Genomic DNA, 16,863 nt, shown 5'->3' with positions numbered 1-16,863 from the left:
CAGTTCGGTGGCTTCTTTGAACCCCGAACTGCACTCCTTGAAATAAAATAAGGTATACTGGAAACGTAATATCCAATTGTTTATTGTGCTGTACAGTAGCGTGCCTATCCACTTGTGAAAAAAATTCGGCGATGCTAGTTAATTCCGTAATTTTTTTTCAAGATTATAATAAGATATATGATATGATATGATATGATATGATAAGATATGATATGATATGATATGATATGATATGATATGATATGATATGATATGATATATGATGCGATACGATACGATACGATAGCCACTGGCGTAGCTGTGTCGGCTAAGGCACTTGCCTGCCGATCCAAAGTTGCGCTCGGATGCGGGTTCGATTCCCGCTTGGGCCGATACCTGGTTAGGTTTTTTTCTGAGATTTTCTCTAACCGTAAGACCAATTTCAGGTAATCTATAGCTAATCCTCGGCCTCATCTTCTATCACCACTCCCATCGACACTAAATAACCTAGTAATTGATACAGCGCCGTTAAATAATCAAGATATTATATTATGTAATGATATGTGTATGTATGTATGTATGTATGTATGTATGTATGTATGTATGTATGTATGTATGTATGTATGTATGTATCTGAAAGTTAAAATCTATAACTCTGACCATAGGATAAGGCAATGAAATGCTACTTAAGGGGCACTGTTGCCAAAGAGATAAGTTATAGCAACACAACGAGAGCAAGAGAGACGGATGGCAATAGCTGTTCTCTCCGTCTTACTGAACATATTAGACAAGTATAGAAAGAAATAAAAAGGCTTCGTCACATCAAACTAGCCCGTTTCGTTGGTTGCAGCAATCCCAGTGACTGTTTGTAGAACAGTGTCCGCTTCTGGCCCCGTCTCATGTTCATAGTTGTTCTGAATTCACTGTAGAATTGTCGTCGGTATAAGTAGAAAATCTAATATACTCGTGTTAGAAGTAACAGTACAAAGAACGTACCGTTAAAAATTGCCTAAAACCGTATTTAATTTAATTGAAATTAATTCCGGGAGGGGTACTGCGACCCTGCTTTACGAACTTACAAGATCTGTTGAGCTAACCCTCAAGCTAGGCGCATTCCCAAACTACACCGGTTGACTACACTAAGGTTCTCTGCATTCTCAGGCTTGAGCAGGTAACCCCAGTCGCCCGTATACCATCCCTTCCGTGTGTCGCCAGTCGATGTTCGGGGAATGCTGAGAAATGATAGCGGAATGTACAGGGACATCATTTTATTTTTACTAACATTTCTGATATTAACCTGGCTATACCTTTGGATCAACGGTTGCTACCCCCTTCCCCGACTGGAGTTCGATGGCTTAATATACAAACAAATCACTTTACTAGGTATAGGAGGGAAGAAAAGTAGTTTATCCATTTACGTAAACTAGGAAATATCACGCTTTTGAGTTTGATAATTTTCATTAGGTTTTTGTTTAATCAGAATACAGTACAGTATTAACAATGAGTGTTTTTACTCACCAACTGAGCTGTCCATACGGACGTATTCATTATTCAGTGTATATTATACTGTCTACAGCACATTAGCGTACACTATAGAGAATTAAGTTAAATTGAAAAATAATCATAATATGGATATTTAAACACATTTTTCAAAATGGTGGCGGTTCATTTCGATACAGGCTTCAGTTCTAATGTGTATAATTCCAATTGCCAATTTCGTCCTTCGTACTAGTAACTCATGTTGAAATAATTCTGTACCTACTCTGTAAAAGAGTACCTTACGTACTGTAAATTCAATCTTCACTTCTGCTCGATCCGAAAAGATAAAATTACTCAAACATGCTATCTACTGTCCGTCCAAGTGGTTATGTCGCAGGATCGTAGAAAGGGGGTGGGGGAATCACGTGACAGTTAATTACTTAACGAGGCCTTTTTATTTAAGTTATTTTAAACAGTTGTATAATATTGCGTAGATGTCCAATTCCTAACAGAAATTAATGTTCTCAGAAAAGAGCTAAGACAGCCTTTACAGAGAGGCGAATAGAAGCTGGTGGGGAAAACCGGAATGCGACGTAGGCAAATGGATGACAGTACCTGTGGGAAAATGATGCAATATTGAAAGCTCTTTCGTCACTGGAAAACGCGAACATATTTTTGGAACGTACTGTGACGGTAAGGCTACTATGACTGTATATGCGGTCTTAGATCTGTGTGGAGAACGGTTGAACTTCATTAGTAGAAGGGGTGGGAGTGAAGTACATTCAAAAACTCAGGTACAATAAAAATTGAAGTAAAAATAAATTGATGACCCTGTACAAAATGTTGATGGAATGATGTAGATGCCTAATATGGGGATAAGGGAGAAAACCGAGAGGAACACTAACTGCGACTTTGTCTGCCACAAGTGTCGCAACAGATTTTTTACTTGAAACAAATCCCAAGCCTCATTGGATCTCGAACCCGGACCTCCTGCAAAATAGGCCGAAGGTCTGATCACTTAGCTACCGCAGAGGGTTATGTATGTTATTGGAGTTTGTGTGTAATTACTTATTTATAATGTTCTTATAATGATAGTAAGAACAGAAGTAACTTAATCGTGACACACTTTCTTTAAGGGGTTAGGTGCAGCTTACAGCAGTAAAATGTTTGAAAATATTCAACATTTTCTTCCTCCATTACTGTATCTTGTACAATAATGAAAATTAGTATGTGTAAAATGCTGCCCTTCTGCTATATGAAAACAATATTTTTATGACTTAAAAAATTATTTATATTTTTCTTTTCGGGATTCAAAATGTTGGCAGTTCACTGTGCAGTGATGAAGCGTTTCCCTCATAACTCATAAACTAGTTAACTTTTTCAAGTATTCTCTCTTTTATTTCATTGCTGAAAGTCATGTTTACAATATCGTGCTCTTTCAACTACATTCCTTAATAAATAATATATATTTTTTTATTTTGTGTTAGAAGAAAGAACTGATATTTGACCATTTTTTAAAATGAATTTATTTTTTATCAGACAATCTATCAAAGGCAGACAAGTGATCTTGCATCATATTGTAGATAATATGACATGCATAAATACAAACAAAAAATGTCATCACCGAACGTTGGATAATTTTTTAATTATGTGGAAAACGCTTCAACAGTGAACTGAATTTTGAAAAAAAAATGTAAATATATATTTTTTTTGTAAAAATATTTTCTTCATATAGCAGAAGGACAGTGTCTTACAATACTAATTTTCATTATCATACAAGATACAGTAATAGAGGAAAAAAATGTTGAATATTTCCAAAATTTTACTGCTGTAAGCTGTATCTAACCCCTTAAAAGAGATTTCGCTAATGACCTCTCCGTAACCACTAACTACTCAAATTTCTCAAATTTACAGTCACATATTAGGAACTTATACTCACGAGACTGATTTTCTTTGTTGCAGATCGCCCATCACCACCACCATGTACCAGTACACGTGCCAGTTCCAGTTCATGTTGACCACTCACATACAGTCCACATAGACCATCCACATCCGCCGTCAACGCCTCCTGAACATTACGGCTCATCAGGACCATCTGGCCACGGTATAGGCTGGGAGACATCAGCACCCGATTTCATATCAAATAGAAACGAATATCTGACACCCGCCCAGGAAAACGAGCTGGAGAGTTGGGGACTCATGTCGAAGGGAGCCTTTCACGTTCCTGCTGCAGCTATGTATCCAAACTCCCATTCACTTGCTTACAATTCCTACAACCAAATGCTGGAAGATCCGCGGGTATCTAGGAGCGCACTACCTGTGACAGAAGCCACAGGAATATTTTATCCTCCGCCGCCACCATCACAACAACAATCCCCTGCTCGATATCAGACAAACAGCGCCTTTCAACAGCCTTCACCAATATATGTCAATAATCAACAACAAAATCTGGAAATTCAGCGTAAACAGCAACAACTTCTCCTCCTTCATCAACAAAAGCAACAGCAGCAGCAACAACAGAATGTTCAATTCGCGGTACCAAATGCAATTCAACAACAGAAAGTAATCCAGGTGGCAGGTCCATCACTTGGGCCACCAAATAAGCAATCAACGCAGAATATCGTCCATGAAAAGCTAAATCAGCAACAGCTTCTACAACAGAAACAGCAACAATTACTTTTGGAGCAACAAAAGCGTCAACAGCTCATCAGACAGCAGCAACAGCAACCTCTGAAGCTGAAGCCGTTGACACCGAAACCTCCCACAGAGGGCACCACTATACCTGTCACTTATGACCCCTTCTACAGTCCGATCTTACAGAAGATGGATAACGTGTTTGTCCAGCTCGGGTTCAACGAAGAAGCATGCCGGGAAAGACTCGTCTGCAGCATGTACAAGACTCCAGCCAGGTTCAGCCCACACAGCAACTTGATATCGGCTGAGCTTAGCAGGTATGAATATGATACTTTTAAGAACTAACTTACACTCGGTCATAGATCTGTAGTGAAATTCTCCAAAATGTATCTCCTTTCGAGAAATAAGCAATTTGTTTTTCACATGCTGGCTTTTCAGTTTTATCTGATGTTCCTAATAATTTACATACACAGATTTAGATAAAAAGAAATATCATGCGTAATAGTTCAAATATCATGTATATATATATATATATATATATATATATATATATATATATAATAAATCATCACGAAACCACAAAATCGTAATCCAAATTGTATGAAAAGGGATCGGAGAAATAGTACCGGTAGGTCCAAAAGAGGGAACAAGAGTTTAATGACAAAATATATGCTGTAAAATATCCTATTAGGAAATCAACTATTTTTTTGTAAAAACTGTGCTGCTGGAAACAAACTTTCCTAACACCCGCATTTTCAATAAGTCCACCATAAGCCTACTTATAATTTCGAATAACACGATATATTCTAATATAGGCTATTTTACACAAGTAAATGAACAATGATTTTCCAAATGGTGCTAAGTCAACAAAGCTACTTTTCTTATAAATGAAAATATTTTGAATGTACTGAAAGGAGAATTTGGCAGTTAAAACATTATGGAATGTGAGCTTTATTCATAGAATTTAAGTTTTTGAAATTGATATTGTGCTAGGTAACATTGCTGTTAAACATTTTGATATGTTCCAAAATGTGCTAAGTCACTTGACTTATATATATTTATTTGAACATTTTGCATTACACGTAAAACTGAAAGTAGGCAATGTCTTAATAATAATCACTTTAATATTACATCACAAAGAAATATGTTTATAGCTAATACTACATAATAGAGTGTCAAATAATAGAATCTATATTATTATCACTGCTCAATTTGAAAACATGTTGTTTAATAGTTATGTATGTTTATTGGAACATTTTGCATTACATATAAAACTGGAAGTAGATAATGTTTTAATAACAATCATTTTAATATTACATCACAATGACTTAGCACAGTTTGGAACATTCATACTAATGACTTAGCACACTTCGAAAAAAAACGATCAGATTTTAATTGGAATAACACGGAACATAACACCGTTTAAAAAGCTTCAAGTGTATTCCTGTATAGATGTATGGGAAATAAAAACGTTAACCTATAAAATAAAAAAAATGTTTATAGCATAAATGACTTAGCACCGTTTGGAAAATTACTCTTAAAATGTAAACGGTGAAATCGGACGCCAATAGACGAGAAGTTTGATGAAATTGAAAACCGTCTTCCAGTCTCAACTTGCGTGATATTTATTAATAAATCTGGAGAACTAAATATGTTAGTAGTACTTAAAGGCTAATTAGAAATATGGAAGTTAACTTTAGGAAAGATTGTTTCATAAACCATTAAAAATAATGTAATTTGGAACTTTCTTGGGGTAATTCTTTAAGGAGGTGCCAGTTATTTTGAGATTCAGACCGGAAGTAGGGTTCTGCGAAGTCAAATTAAGGAGATACGAATTTGGACATATAGCAGACTAATTATGTCTGGATCTAGCAATGAGAGAAACTACAAAGGTCTCCCAATTGACGGATTCTTGCACAAAAGTATGCAGCATATATTTATCTATGCAGTACATACTAAATGTCGATTTTGAAAAAAAAAAAAACAAAACAAAACAAAACAAAACAAAAAAACAAAACAAAACAAAATTAGATTTCACCGGTTTTTGCACCGAGGTCTTCAATTCTATATTTCCTTGTTATTCTCTTCGTCTATTAACCCATTCTTTCATCGGTTGTGTTGCTGTCCGATGTCCCGTGCTTTGGCATTGTGGTCTAAAACATCCTGTCTGGGTACGGAATGCACACTGGTTCGAGATCTCATGGGGGAAGAAATTTTCTAATGAATGTTCGGCCAGTGCAGTGTATGGGACCGGTGCCCAATCACACGATACCTCCATTCCGGTTGGATGATCGTCCACCTCTGCTTCGGCATGTGGACGTGAGGCCAGCAGCCGGCTAGTCAGTCCGGGCCCTTAAAGGCCTATAGCGCCACGGATTAGCCTATTATTATTATTATTATTATTATTATTATTATTATTATTATTATTATTATGTCTCGTGACCAGAATATTGTATCAAATGGAAATATAAAAAATTGGAAATTTATCCTTTGAAGAGGTGGAAAATTCAAATACCTGGGAGCAACAGTAATAAATATAAATGACACTTTTTTTTATTTTAGTAGGTTATTTTACGACGCTTTATTAACAGCTTAGGTTATTTAGCGTCTGAATGAGATGAAGGTGATAATGCCGGTGAAATGATTCCGGGGTCCACCACCGAAAGTTACCCAGCATTTGCTCATATTGGGCTGAGGGAAAACCCCGGAAAAAATCTCAACCAGGTAACTTGCCCCGACCGGGAATCGAACCCGGGCCACCTGGTTTCGCGGTAGACGTGCTAACGTAAATGACACTCGGGAGGAAATTAAACACAGACTAAAAATGGGGAATGCCTGTTATTATTCGATTGAGAAGCTTTTATCATCCAGTCTGCTATCAAAAAAATCTGAAAGTTAGAATTTATAAAACAGTTATATTACCGGTTGTTCTTTATGGTTGTGAAACTTGGACTCTCACTTTGAGAGAGGGACATAGGTTAAGGGTGTTTGAGAATAAGGTGCTTAGGAAAATATTTGGAGCTAAGAGGGATGAAGTTACAAGAGAATGGAGAAAGTTATACAACACAGAAGTGCACGCATTGTATTCTTCACCTGAAATAATTAGGAACATTAAATCCAGACGTTTGAGGTGGGCAGGGCATATAGCACATAAGGGCGAATCCAGAAATGAATATAGAGTGTTAGTTGGGCGGGCGGAGGGAAAAAGACCTTTGGGAATGCCGAGACGTAGATGGGAAGATGATATTAAAATGGATTTGAGGGAGGTGGGATATGATGATAGAGACTGGATTAATCTTGCTCAGGATAGGGACCGATGGCGGGCTTATGTGAGGGCGGCAATGAACCTCCGGGTTCGTTAAAAGCCAGTAAGTAAGTAAGTAAGTAAGTATTATTTTTATTATTATATTACTATTATTATTATTATCATTATTATTATTATTATTATTATTATTATTATTATTATTGCTATTATATTGCTTTCTGATATTTCGACTTATCATTTTGGTCCACTCTTATATTGCCTCTTAATTTCCCATGCGTCTTCAATTTCCTTATCTGCAGCACCTGCAGCTGGTTCAACTGCTCCTGGGGAAAGAATTTCCTCATGAAATTTCGGCCAGTGTATGAGACCGGTGTCCACACAACATCGTGATGACTGATGAATTTGGGGACCTACGATAGGTAGAGAAATCCGATTTCAAAATCCAGCTATAATGGCTGGAGAGATTATCGTACCTCCGTCCTGGTTGGATGATCGTTCACCTCCGCTGTATCACATGGACGTGATACCAGCAGTCGGCTGGTTGCCCTTGACCCTCTCGAGACACTATATCATCACGCATTTTATTATTTTTATTTAATTAAGTGGTTTGTGAATACACAACAGTTAGTTTTCTTTTTAATTTGAACTCTCTCGTGCTTTCTTTCAGTTTATATTTACGGCATGCATTTTACATCTTCTGAATCATTAGTTGGAAGACATTCTCTTTCTTGTACTTTATGTATGTAATTTCTCAACTTCTATGCCCCTGGCTTCTACGATTAAATTCTCTTGTCTTCATTTTATTTTTCTCGTAGTATCTACTTGTCTCTAATTTGCTGGAAACTCAGAAAACAAATGATACAGCAATATTGCATACCTTGTGCCTCTGTAGAGCTCCTTAGAAATGATTTGAAAACGTCTCGTTGGGCTTCTTTACAACGAATAACATCCAGCGTTTTAATCACAGCTTTTCAAAAATAAATAAATAACTCAACTTCTCTTAAAGACGATATCACCTGTTTTAACTTCAAAAATCATAATCGCTTCTGTGGCTCACTGCTAGTGTTTTGGACATATAACCTATGGAGCTTGGGTTCAAATCCCGCTACAACCTGAATTTATAGCTTGCGTTGGACAGGAGAGTGATCCTGGCAACACAGATGTTTTCTCGGGTACTTCGGGTCCCTCTGTGACCTCTCAACGAGTCTCTATCATCATCATCATCATCATCATCATCATCATCATAATCATCATCATCATCCATTACAAGAGCAACGTAGACCCACCGTCTGTGGTGCACTCTGGATAGTCTCTGACAAACTAAGTGGTCTAAGCTTTTCGGCACTGGCGACATCTATGAGTCACGTTCTTAGAGTCGGGGTGAATAACGGCTAGATAAGGACTCTGCAATTTGAAAAGAAAATCTATTAATATATCCGTTCTTACGTGTAATTACGTATTTAGTCTACAAAATAGAATAAAACTAGAGAAGACTGTAAAGATGACAGAAATAATGTAAACAATAGGTTAAAAAAATCGATAACAAAAATATCACAGGAGTCTCTCCAATGTTAATCTTACTTAAAATACTGAGAGGGATTTTTTACACTCTGTATTATAGGTTCAGAGATATCCAACATTCTGGACCTTCATATTGACTCCATCAGAGACTATAAAAAGGCAGGAAAAGAGGAGACCTCGGTGGCCAAGAAACGACCACCACGACCGATCCAACGCCCAAGATAGATTTGCTTAAGATATTGCAACACTGGAATTGAGATATTTCGAACAAAAGTTTTAAAACAGCTTTGCTCGTTTTTGCTTCCTTTTCGAGGTAAACATTGTTTCATATGAAATAGTTTATAACGTGTTTAGGGAAAGCCATTGATTCAATTCTCAATATGCTCAGTTAGTTTAAGATAGCAATGTAATATGAAAATAAAATATGATTGAAACAATTTTAATTTTGTTCTTTAAATGTGCAGAAATATGATTTGAACAAATATAACTGTTTGTTCTGAAAAGGAATTTCAAAATGTTACATTTGTTCGCATCAAATTTCTGCATATTTAAAAGAACAGAACTACAATTATTTCAATAATTTATTATCATAATAGGCCTACGCTGTTCTCTTAAGGGACTCTGGAACTGAGATTTGAAGCTTCTAAAGATTTTGACCAATTGCTTTCAAAGTCTGTGGATTTGGTGCATCTGTACATTTAAATGATAGTACAAATTTTAATGAAATTTCATGCATTAGTTCCTTAGATATTAATTTTCACCTATTTTAATGAATTAAAGTATGCGTAAAGTCAAAAGTGATGATGGATTTTCAAAACGATTTTTCCCCCATACGTTGCATTTGAAATAAGAAACCTCCTTATAAATTTCTACATTCGGAGAAGGCCTAGTCTTCAAGTATATATTTTTTTTAATAATCGCTTGACACTCATATGTCACATATCTCCACTATAATAGCGAAGAAGAAAATGTTTAAGCCCCCAAATGTTTATGCATTGCCCTCAAAATCAGGGAAGCTTATGAAAACTCACCTCTTCAAGTTATTTCAAGAAGTATACTTTCCATATGTCAGTGACCATAGCAATCTTTTGATAGATTCGTGGACCAGTTACCGAGGTAGACAGAAAGAATAACTTCAGAAGATAAAACGGTGGAAGTGTTAACAATAAAAGCATACAGCTTCGATTGTTCATCCTCTTCAAGTTTATGGATTTAGGCTTTGGAAAAATTTCATTTGGAAGTTCTCTGTCAGTGTTTTGTTACCTGGCACGAATATTAGCCTATATTGCATCAGAGAGATAATGTGATAAAATTGCAGTCCTCAACACATACTGTAATCAGTTACACATAATGAGTTTTCATCTCCTAGATATGTGAATAGGCCATAAGTTTAAATATGGCTGGTATAAAGTCGGCGGGTACCTTGGCAACAAACCTGATAAATTCGTCACTCTTGTAGAATTTTGTTTTGACGTTGATATGCAGAACTGCGAGCGACTTATTTTTCTGAAATTTCCGTGGTATAAAGTTCCATTGTGGTTTCAGCATTTTTACAACGATTTCACTGCTATGATCAGTACAGTGAGTAATTTAAGATATATTTACATTTCCTTATCATTCCTTCATAGACTATTCTGTAATAAATTTCATGAATATTATGTATCTGGTATGTCATTTCCATAATTAATATTATTTAAGTGAGATTTTGACAGTATGTTATGCAACTACATGAGATTTATTTTGTATTATTTTCATCAGCGTCTGCAGTTCTTTTTTGTGTTTATATGTGCTATCTGGTAGGATGGAAGAGAAGGCCTTATGGTCTTAATGAAGTCGGATTAAATAAGTAAATAAATAAATAAATAGATAAATAAATAAGTAAATAAATAAATAAAAAATTAATAAATAAAAAATTAATAATAAATAAATAAATAAATAAATAAATAAATTTATTGCCTGATACGTTTAGGCCTACCATATAGCAATATTTGCATTATCCGTTATAGCTCTGGTTTGAAGAAATTGAAAAAATTATATCTCGAAAACTAGACTTTCCCCGAATGTAGAAATTTGGAAGTAGCTTTCTTATTTCAAATGTAACGTCTTCTTCTTCTTCTTCCTTTCAAGGATTGGGTTTTTATCCCGTTCCGAAACTAAAGGAATATTTGTTCCGTCCATCTCTTTCTTGGACGGCCAACGTCTCGTCTGCCGGTAGGCTTATAAAAGTATGCTTGCCTCGGGAGACGTCCAGGGGACATTCTCTTGATATGGTTATACCATGTATTCTGGTACTTCTGAATTCTTCGACCATCCTTTCACACATCAGTTGTTTCCTTATATCTTCGCTTTTTAGTTTATTCCTCCGTGTTACACCAAGTATTGATCTCAGGAATCTCATTTCCGTAGTCTCGATCCGTCTCTTATCTTCCTCCCTCATAACCCAAGTTTCACTCCCATATTGTAGGGCGGGTTTTGAGATTACATTATACTTCCTTAACTTTACTTCTGTTCTCATGTTTTTTTCCTAGGTATCTCCTAATACAGCCATTTAGCTTATCAAATGTAACGTATGGGGGGAAAATCGTTGTGAATCCATTATCACTTGGTGAGCTTTCGTTATGAATAATTTTGTGGTAGTTTTAACCGTCGTTTAAACATAAATAAACAGTTTTTCCTGTTTTGAGAATTAGCCATTACTGCGGCGTGTTGTGCAATGACAGACTGCAGTGTGAGTGTGAGTGTCACAAATTCGGGGCGATTGTTGCAGCTCCCTGAACCTTGACACGGAGCTGTGTTCAAGCACCTGGCACCGCCCTGAAGCATCTGCCGCGAAGCGAGCCGTTTCCCCAGGCGTGACGCAAATCGAGTTGCGAAACTAATCGCAACACTAGAAAATTTCCATCACCGTTATCCCCTCGGCAGACATCAGACACAGCCTCTTCGAGAACCAGATATTAATTGTGATCCTGGCTATTACAGCCGTGATATTTTACATGCTTTAAAGATATCAAATCGTGAGCGCTGGCGGATTTCCTGCAGTGGGGTGTCATTACAATCCAACTCAACTACATACGTTTACACTTGCGAGACGAATTTGATGCCTGGGCTAATTATTCTTCCTCTCCGCAACTCCAAAAAAAAAAAGTTTAATTCAATTCTGTACATTCGATTCGAATATTTTACTCGTCTCTTATATCTATTTTTTCTTTCTAACAAAATTCAAATTCACTTCTTGATTCATATAAGACAAATGTTGTATTTCAATAGTTAGCTTATCTCTTGATCAACTGAAGGATTTTTTTTTTAACAATTATAGTCCAAAAACATACGAAAACAAAAACACACATAAAATTGCAACCTCATTCAGGAAATTAAATTACAACATCACATACAGAACAAATAACACTCTACAAAAACATCTCAACACGCAAACAACACAAACAAACAAATGCAACCACACAGGCGTATACAAACTCAAATGTAACACCTACAACAACTTCTACATAGGACAGGCAGGCAGATCGTTTCAAATACGTTGCAAAGAACACATCACAGACATAACAAAATTACATAACACCTCCACATATGCAGAACATATCACAAATGCTAACCACACCCACAGAGACATCAACACAGACATGGAGATAATACACATCCAACCAAAAAGCCAAAAACTAAACACACTAGAATAATATGAAATATATAGACACACAAAAACACACCCCAACGATATTCTCAACACACAACTCAATTTCAGAAACACACACACTCTTTGACTCTACACTATACCACAGGAACACACCCTCACAGGAAACAGAACAAGTGGCGCCAAGACCAACAACGACCAGTTCTGAAGAAGACCCATAAATAGGTCGAAACATGTAAGCGAGGTACGTTGAAATTTAACACAGGAAAGTCTTACCATACATATTTCGAAGTGATACAGTGTTAAAAGTTGTGTAATCAGGATGTATAAATTTTCAGGAGAAACAAGAAATTATCTGACATGAGTGTTGTTGAAACTTCAAGTATGAAATTCATCATGCCATTTATTAAAGTGTTGCAGAAACTTGGAAAAACTGAGGTCATTTATATCTTAAATTGCTTCATAGAAATACATGTGTAAATGTAGGTAACTGTGGACAACGGTTGTTTTAAGAAAAAAATACTCTGTTGTAGCTGAAGTGTGCCTCTACTTTAATCTTCTTTTTCTTTATTGTATCTGTTTCTTCTCCTTTCATTGCTTATGTTTCTTCCATGGAGTTACTTCTGCACCTAAAGATGAATCCATAACTAATACAAAAATTCACGTGCTGAAGTATTTTTACCTGCGGTGGCTTTTGTCGTGTAAGTAAGAAGCAGTACAGCGAATCTACTACAATTTAAAATTGCATGGATAAATGTTTCAACATGATATGAATGGGATATTTATAAATACTACCATCTTCCTAGCAGGACAAAGATTGTTTTCACAAAAAAATATTCATGGACTATGGTTGTTTTATGAAAACACTAAAAATTTCACTCTTATAACATAGGTCTATAATGTTTTTTTCCTTAACAACTAATTCAGTAGATGACGGCTACAATACACTCACCATATGCTTAATATTTCAAATTTGCATTTTTGGACTATGGTTCTTTTTTCAAAAACCCTTCAATTTTTTGTTCTTTAAGAGAAAAGTAATAATTTGACTCATTACTCATGCACGACGCATGTGGTAGTTCGAATATTTAATCTGTTTCTGAAACTATTTTTTTCTGTCTCTAAGGAAATATAAATTATAAATTTTTATACATGTATGATTGAATGTGTAAACGGGGGATATTTTTATTTTGCTTGAAGCAAGTAAGGAGATAGTAGGTTTGGAAGTAAATCCCGACATATTTTATACTGGACATTTAGTGCCTGGGGACATTTTTGATACTGATCATTAATGATGATAGACATTTTTGCAGTGAACTAATTGACTGATATCGTGGTTTATATATGTGTTTTATCAACAGTAATCTCATTACAGGTTTTTATACTCGAGTGGGATTTAATTGACTACTACACGATGGAAGAAAGTAGATAGATAGGTGGATTTATTGAGTAATATTATACATTCAGATTTTATATTATCGTAATTTTGTCTAAAATCCAATGCACTGGTCTCCTGACCGTACGTGCTTTGTATCCAAAACAAGTCCTCCTTTGTAGGTTTCCCCCCACCTATGATTACATCCAACTCCTCTCTCAAAGAACATATATTAAAATGGAAATGGCACAATAAAACACATTATATAATATATCCTAACCTAAAAGACATAAAAGTGTACAGTTGGGTGGATACTATTATCCCTTCCTCAGTTCGCGTCACAAACTTCAACAGATGAAGTTCTAATCTTTCTCGCCTTCAAGAGGAACAATCCTGGAAGAAAATATATAAAGATTAGAAGAAATAAAATATTCTAATACAATAGAATATTAATTGACTTATTGAAATTCTATTTCACTAATGTTAGCTTCACCAAAACGTTTGAACGAAGCTGCCATTTTAAGTTGACTGTGTATGCGATAACAAATGACGATCGCAAAGCATGTTTTATATTGCCATAAAGAATTTGCAATTTGAAATGTTGGCAAACCAAGAGACAAACAGTAGGTAGGTGATAAAAACAGAAAAAGTATATAAAGATTAGAAGAAATAAAGTACTCTAATACAATAAAATAGATATTAATTGACTTACTAAAATTCTATTTCACTAATGTTACTTTCACCAAAATGTTTGAACGGAACCGCCATTTTCAGTCGACTATCTATGCGAGAAACAAATGACTACCGCAAAGCATATTTTATAGTACGATACCGTAAAGAATTTGCAGTTTGAAATGTTAGCAAATAAAGAAACAAATGCTAGGGTAGTGATAAAAACAAACAAATGCTAGGGAAGCAATAAAATAAACAAATGCTAGGGAAGTGATAAAATTGTGCGATAAGAGCTATGATTGGTTGAATGACGTCCTTTCGTACCGTTTTATTGGTCGAAAGTAGTATGACGTATAGTAAAAGTGTAATAGTCAATATAGCTCTCTATAAAATTCCAACCACTAAAATACGGAGTCGCTTAATAATAAACATAGTCTGTTGGAAGTTCCTTTGTGAACTAGAGCGTCGGCTTGCTCTTCAGTGGCAGTCCTAAAGTTTCTTTTAATGACTTTTTCTTTCTTTGCTCATCTTGTCTTCACTCACGATGAAAAAGCAATGGAGACTGAAATAATACACCAAACACGTAGGCTATCTCCCAGCACCTAGAGAAGAATTTCTTTTCACTTCCTGCCATATAGGCGTACTGCGTGAGCTGATAAAGTTTCGCCACCTGTAAATGAAAGCAACCGGAGCCTACGCTATGTCTTTTCCTCTCCACATTTCTCAAGTTAATTTACAGTTCATTCAAAAGCTTACAATATATTTAATAGAGGTGCAGATTGTGAATGGTGCCCCGTCCTTGTGCAGTCTGACACTGCCATCGACACATATAGAATTACAGGTTGCTGCACGTCTAGAAACCCAGCAACCCAGTTCCACATCCTTGCGAACAGATAAAACAAAAAGCAAGCGTTCCGTTATCGTGTAGTGCAGACTGCCTACTTACCTGCCTCGGACGATATGTTTGCTTCCAGGAATTGCCGCATATGCAAACACGATGAACGTGATTGAGGTTACGGCAAACAAGCTGTTTAAAAACACCTCCGGGGGAAAACATTTACGTAAGGGAATTACGTAACCTTGAGAGTACAGTGACACGGAATGAATAAACCTCAACACTGCCGGTTAATGACAGTACTAGTTGTCATAGGACTTCGTAATTAGCAATCCGCCCCGTTTGTGCGCAAAACGAGTAGGAAAGCTTAATTCAATTCAAGCAATGGGATGTGGTGTTTGTACCTATGCGTTACGTAAAACCCGAGTCACACGGGGATAGTTTACAGGAGTCAAGTGCTTGAAGCCTCTAAACTTGATGCTGTATTTGTGATCACACGGAGACATTAAACTTGAAACCGTGCTTGAAAAAAAGCGCGCGCCGAATGTTGTATTCGTAGTGGTGTTTGAATTCTTATATTCTGTTACAGTTAATAAAAATCAATAGTGAACTGACATTTTTAGTTTGGTGAAACTGAAGATGCCACCAGAACATATTCAAGCATGAGTGCAGCTAATTGGCGCCTTGTTATTGTATGAATTATAAAATATTCTTGAAAAAAAAAAAAGGAAAAGAGAACAAGGGTTAAGAAATGTATTCGTAGAAGAATTATGCACGGTGCATCTAATACCTTGTTGAAAGAATTAGCTGAAGAAGATCCTGCAGAATACAGGAAGCATCTCAGAATGAGTCCTGTTTTAAGGGGTTTTAACTTTTTTCGAACCACTTCTACATCTGTGTTTTCGAAACCTTATTCCATGAGTTCACTGACTAGTTTCTGGAATAATAATTCCCGCTTGTTTTTATTGAGGTATTCTTTGTCACGTATATTCCATAGACTTCTCATACACTTCCAAAAACTTTATGATATCGTTGGAATTCCACTTCGACAATAGGCCTAAAACTACAAACTTACTACTTGCCAAGTTGCTACAAGTTCGCATTCACACGCGGGAAGTGGTGGAGTCAATTTGGTCACGTGACGGGAAAGTGGACACAAAAGTTGACTCAAATTCTGCTTGACCGCGAAGTCACAACTTGACTGTCTCGACCATATCACACGGGGAAAGTTGAAGGAAAGTCGACTTGCTCCAAGCACTTGACTCATGTAAACTATTCCCGTGTGAATTAGCCTTAACGGAAACTTTTCCTATGTGATCAATGTTGCCAATTTAGTGATTTTGTTGCTAAATCTTGCGATTTTTAGGTGTTTTTCGGCGAAAATTTCTTGTATGCTTTCTATAGGGATATCCTGAACTAGCACCAACAGATAGCGCGCGTGTACTTTGAGGGATGCG

The 16,863-nt window shown here is 36.2% G+C and overlaps 1 protein-coding gene across 1 annotated transcript in view; it reads left to right on the top strand.

Moving 5' to 3' along the window:
- Nucleotides 1–16,863, top strand: part of LOC138697714 (uncharacterized) — a 142,257-nt gene that overhangs the window by 104,625 nt on the left and 20,769 nt on the right. Inside the window, exon 3 of the mRNA XM_069823194.1 lies at nucleotides 3,421–4,409. Within this exon, the coding sequence (XP_069679295.1) occupies nucleotides 3,421–4,409 (989 nt within the window). The remainder of the gene's footprint in view (nucleotides 1–3,420; nucleotides 4,410–16,863) is intronic.

Source organism: Periplaneta americana, chromosome 4 (genome assembly GCF_040183065.1).
Source record: "Periplaneta americana isolate PAMFEO1 chromosome 4, P.americana_PAMFEO1_priV1, whole genome shotgun sequence".
NCBI lineage: Eukaryota > Metazoa > Arthropoda > Insecta > Blattodea > Blattidae > Periplaneta > Periplaneta americana.
This window is presented reverse-complemented; position numbering and strand designations above follow the sequence as displayed.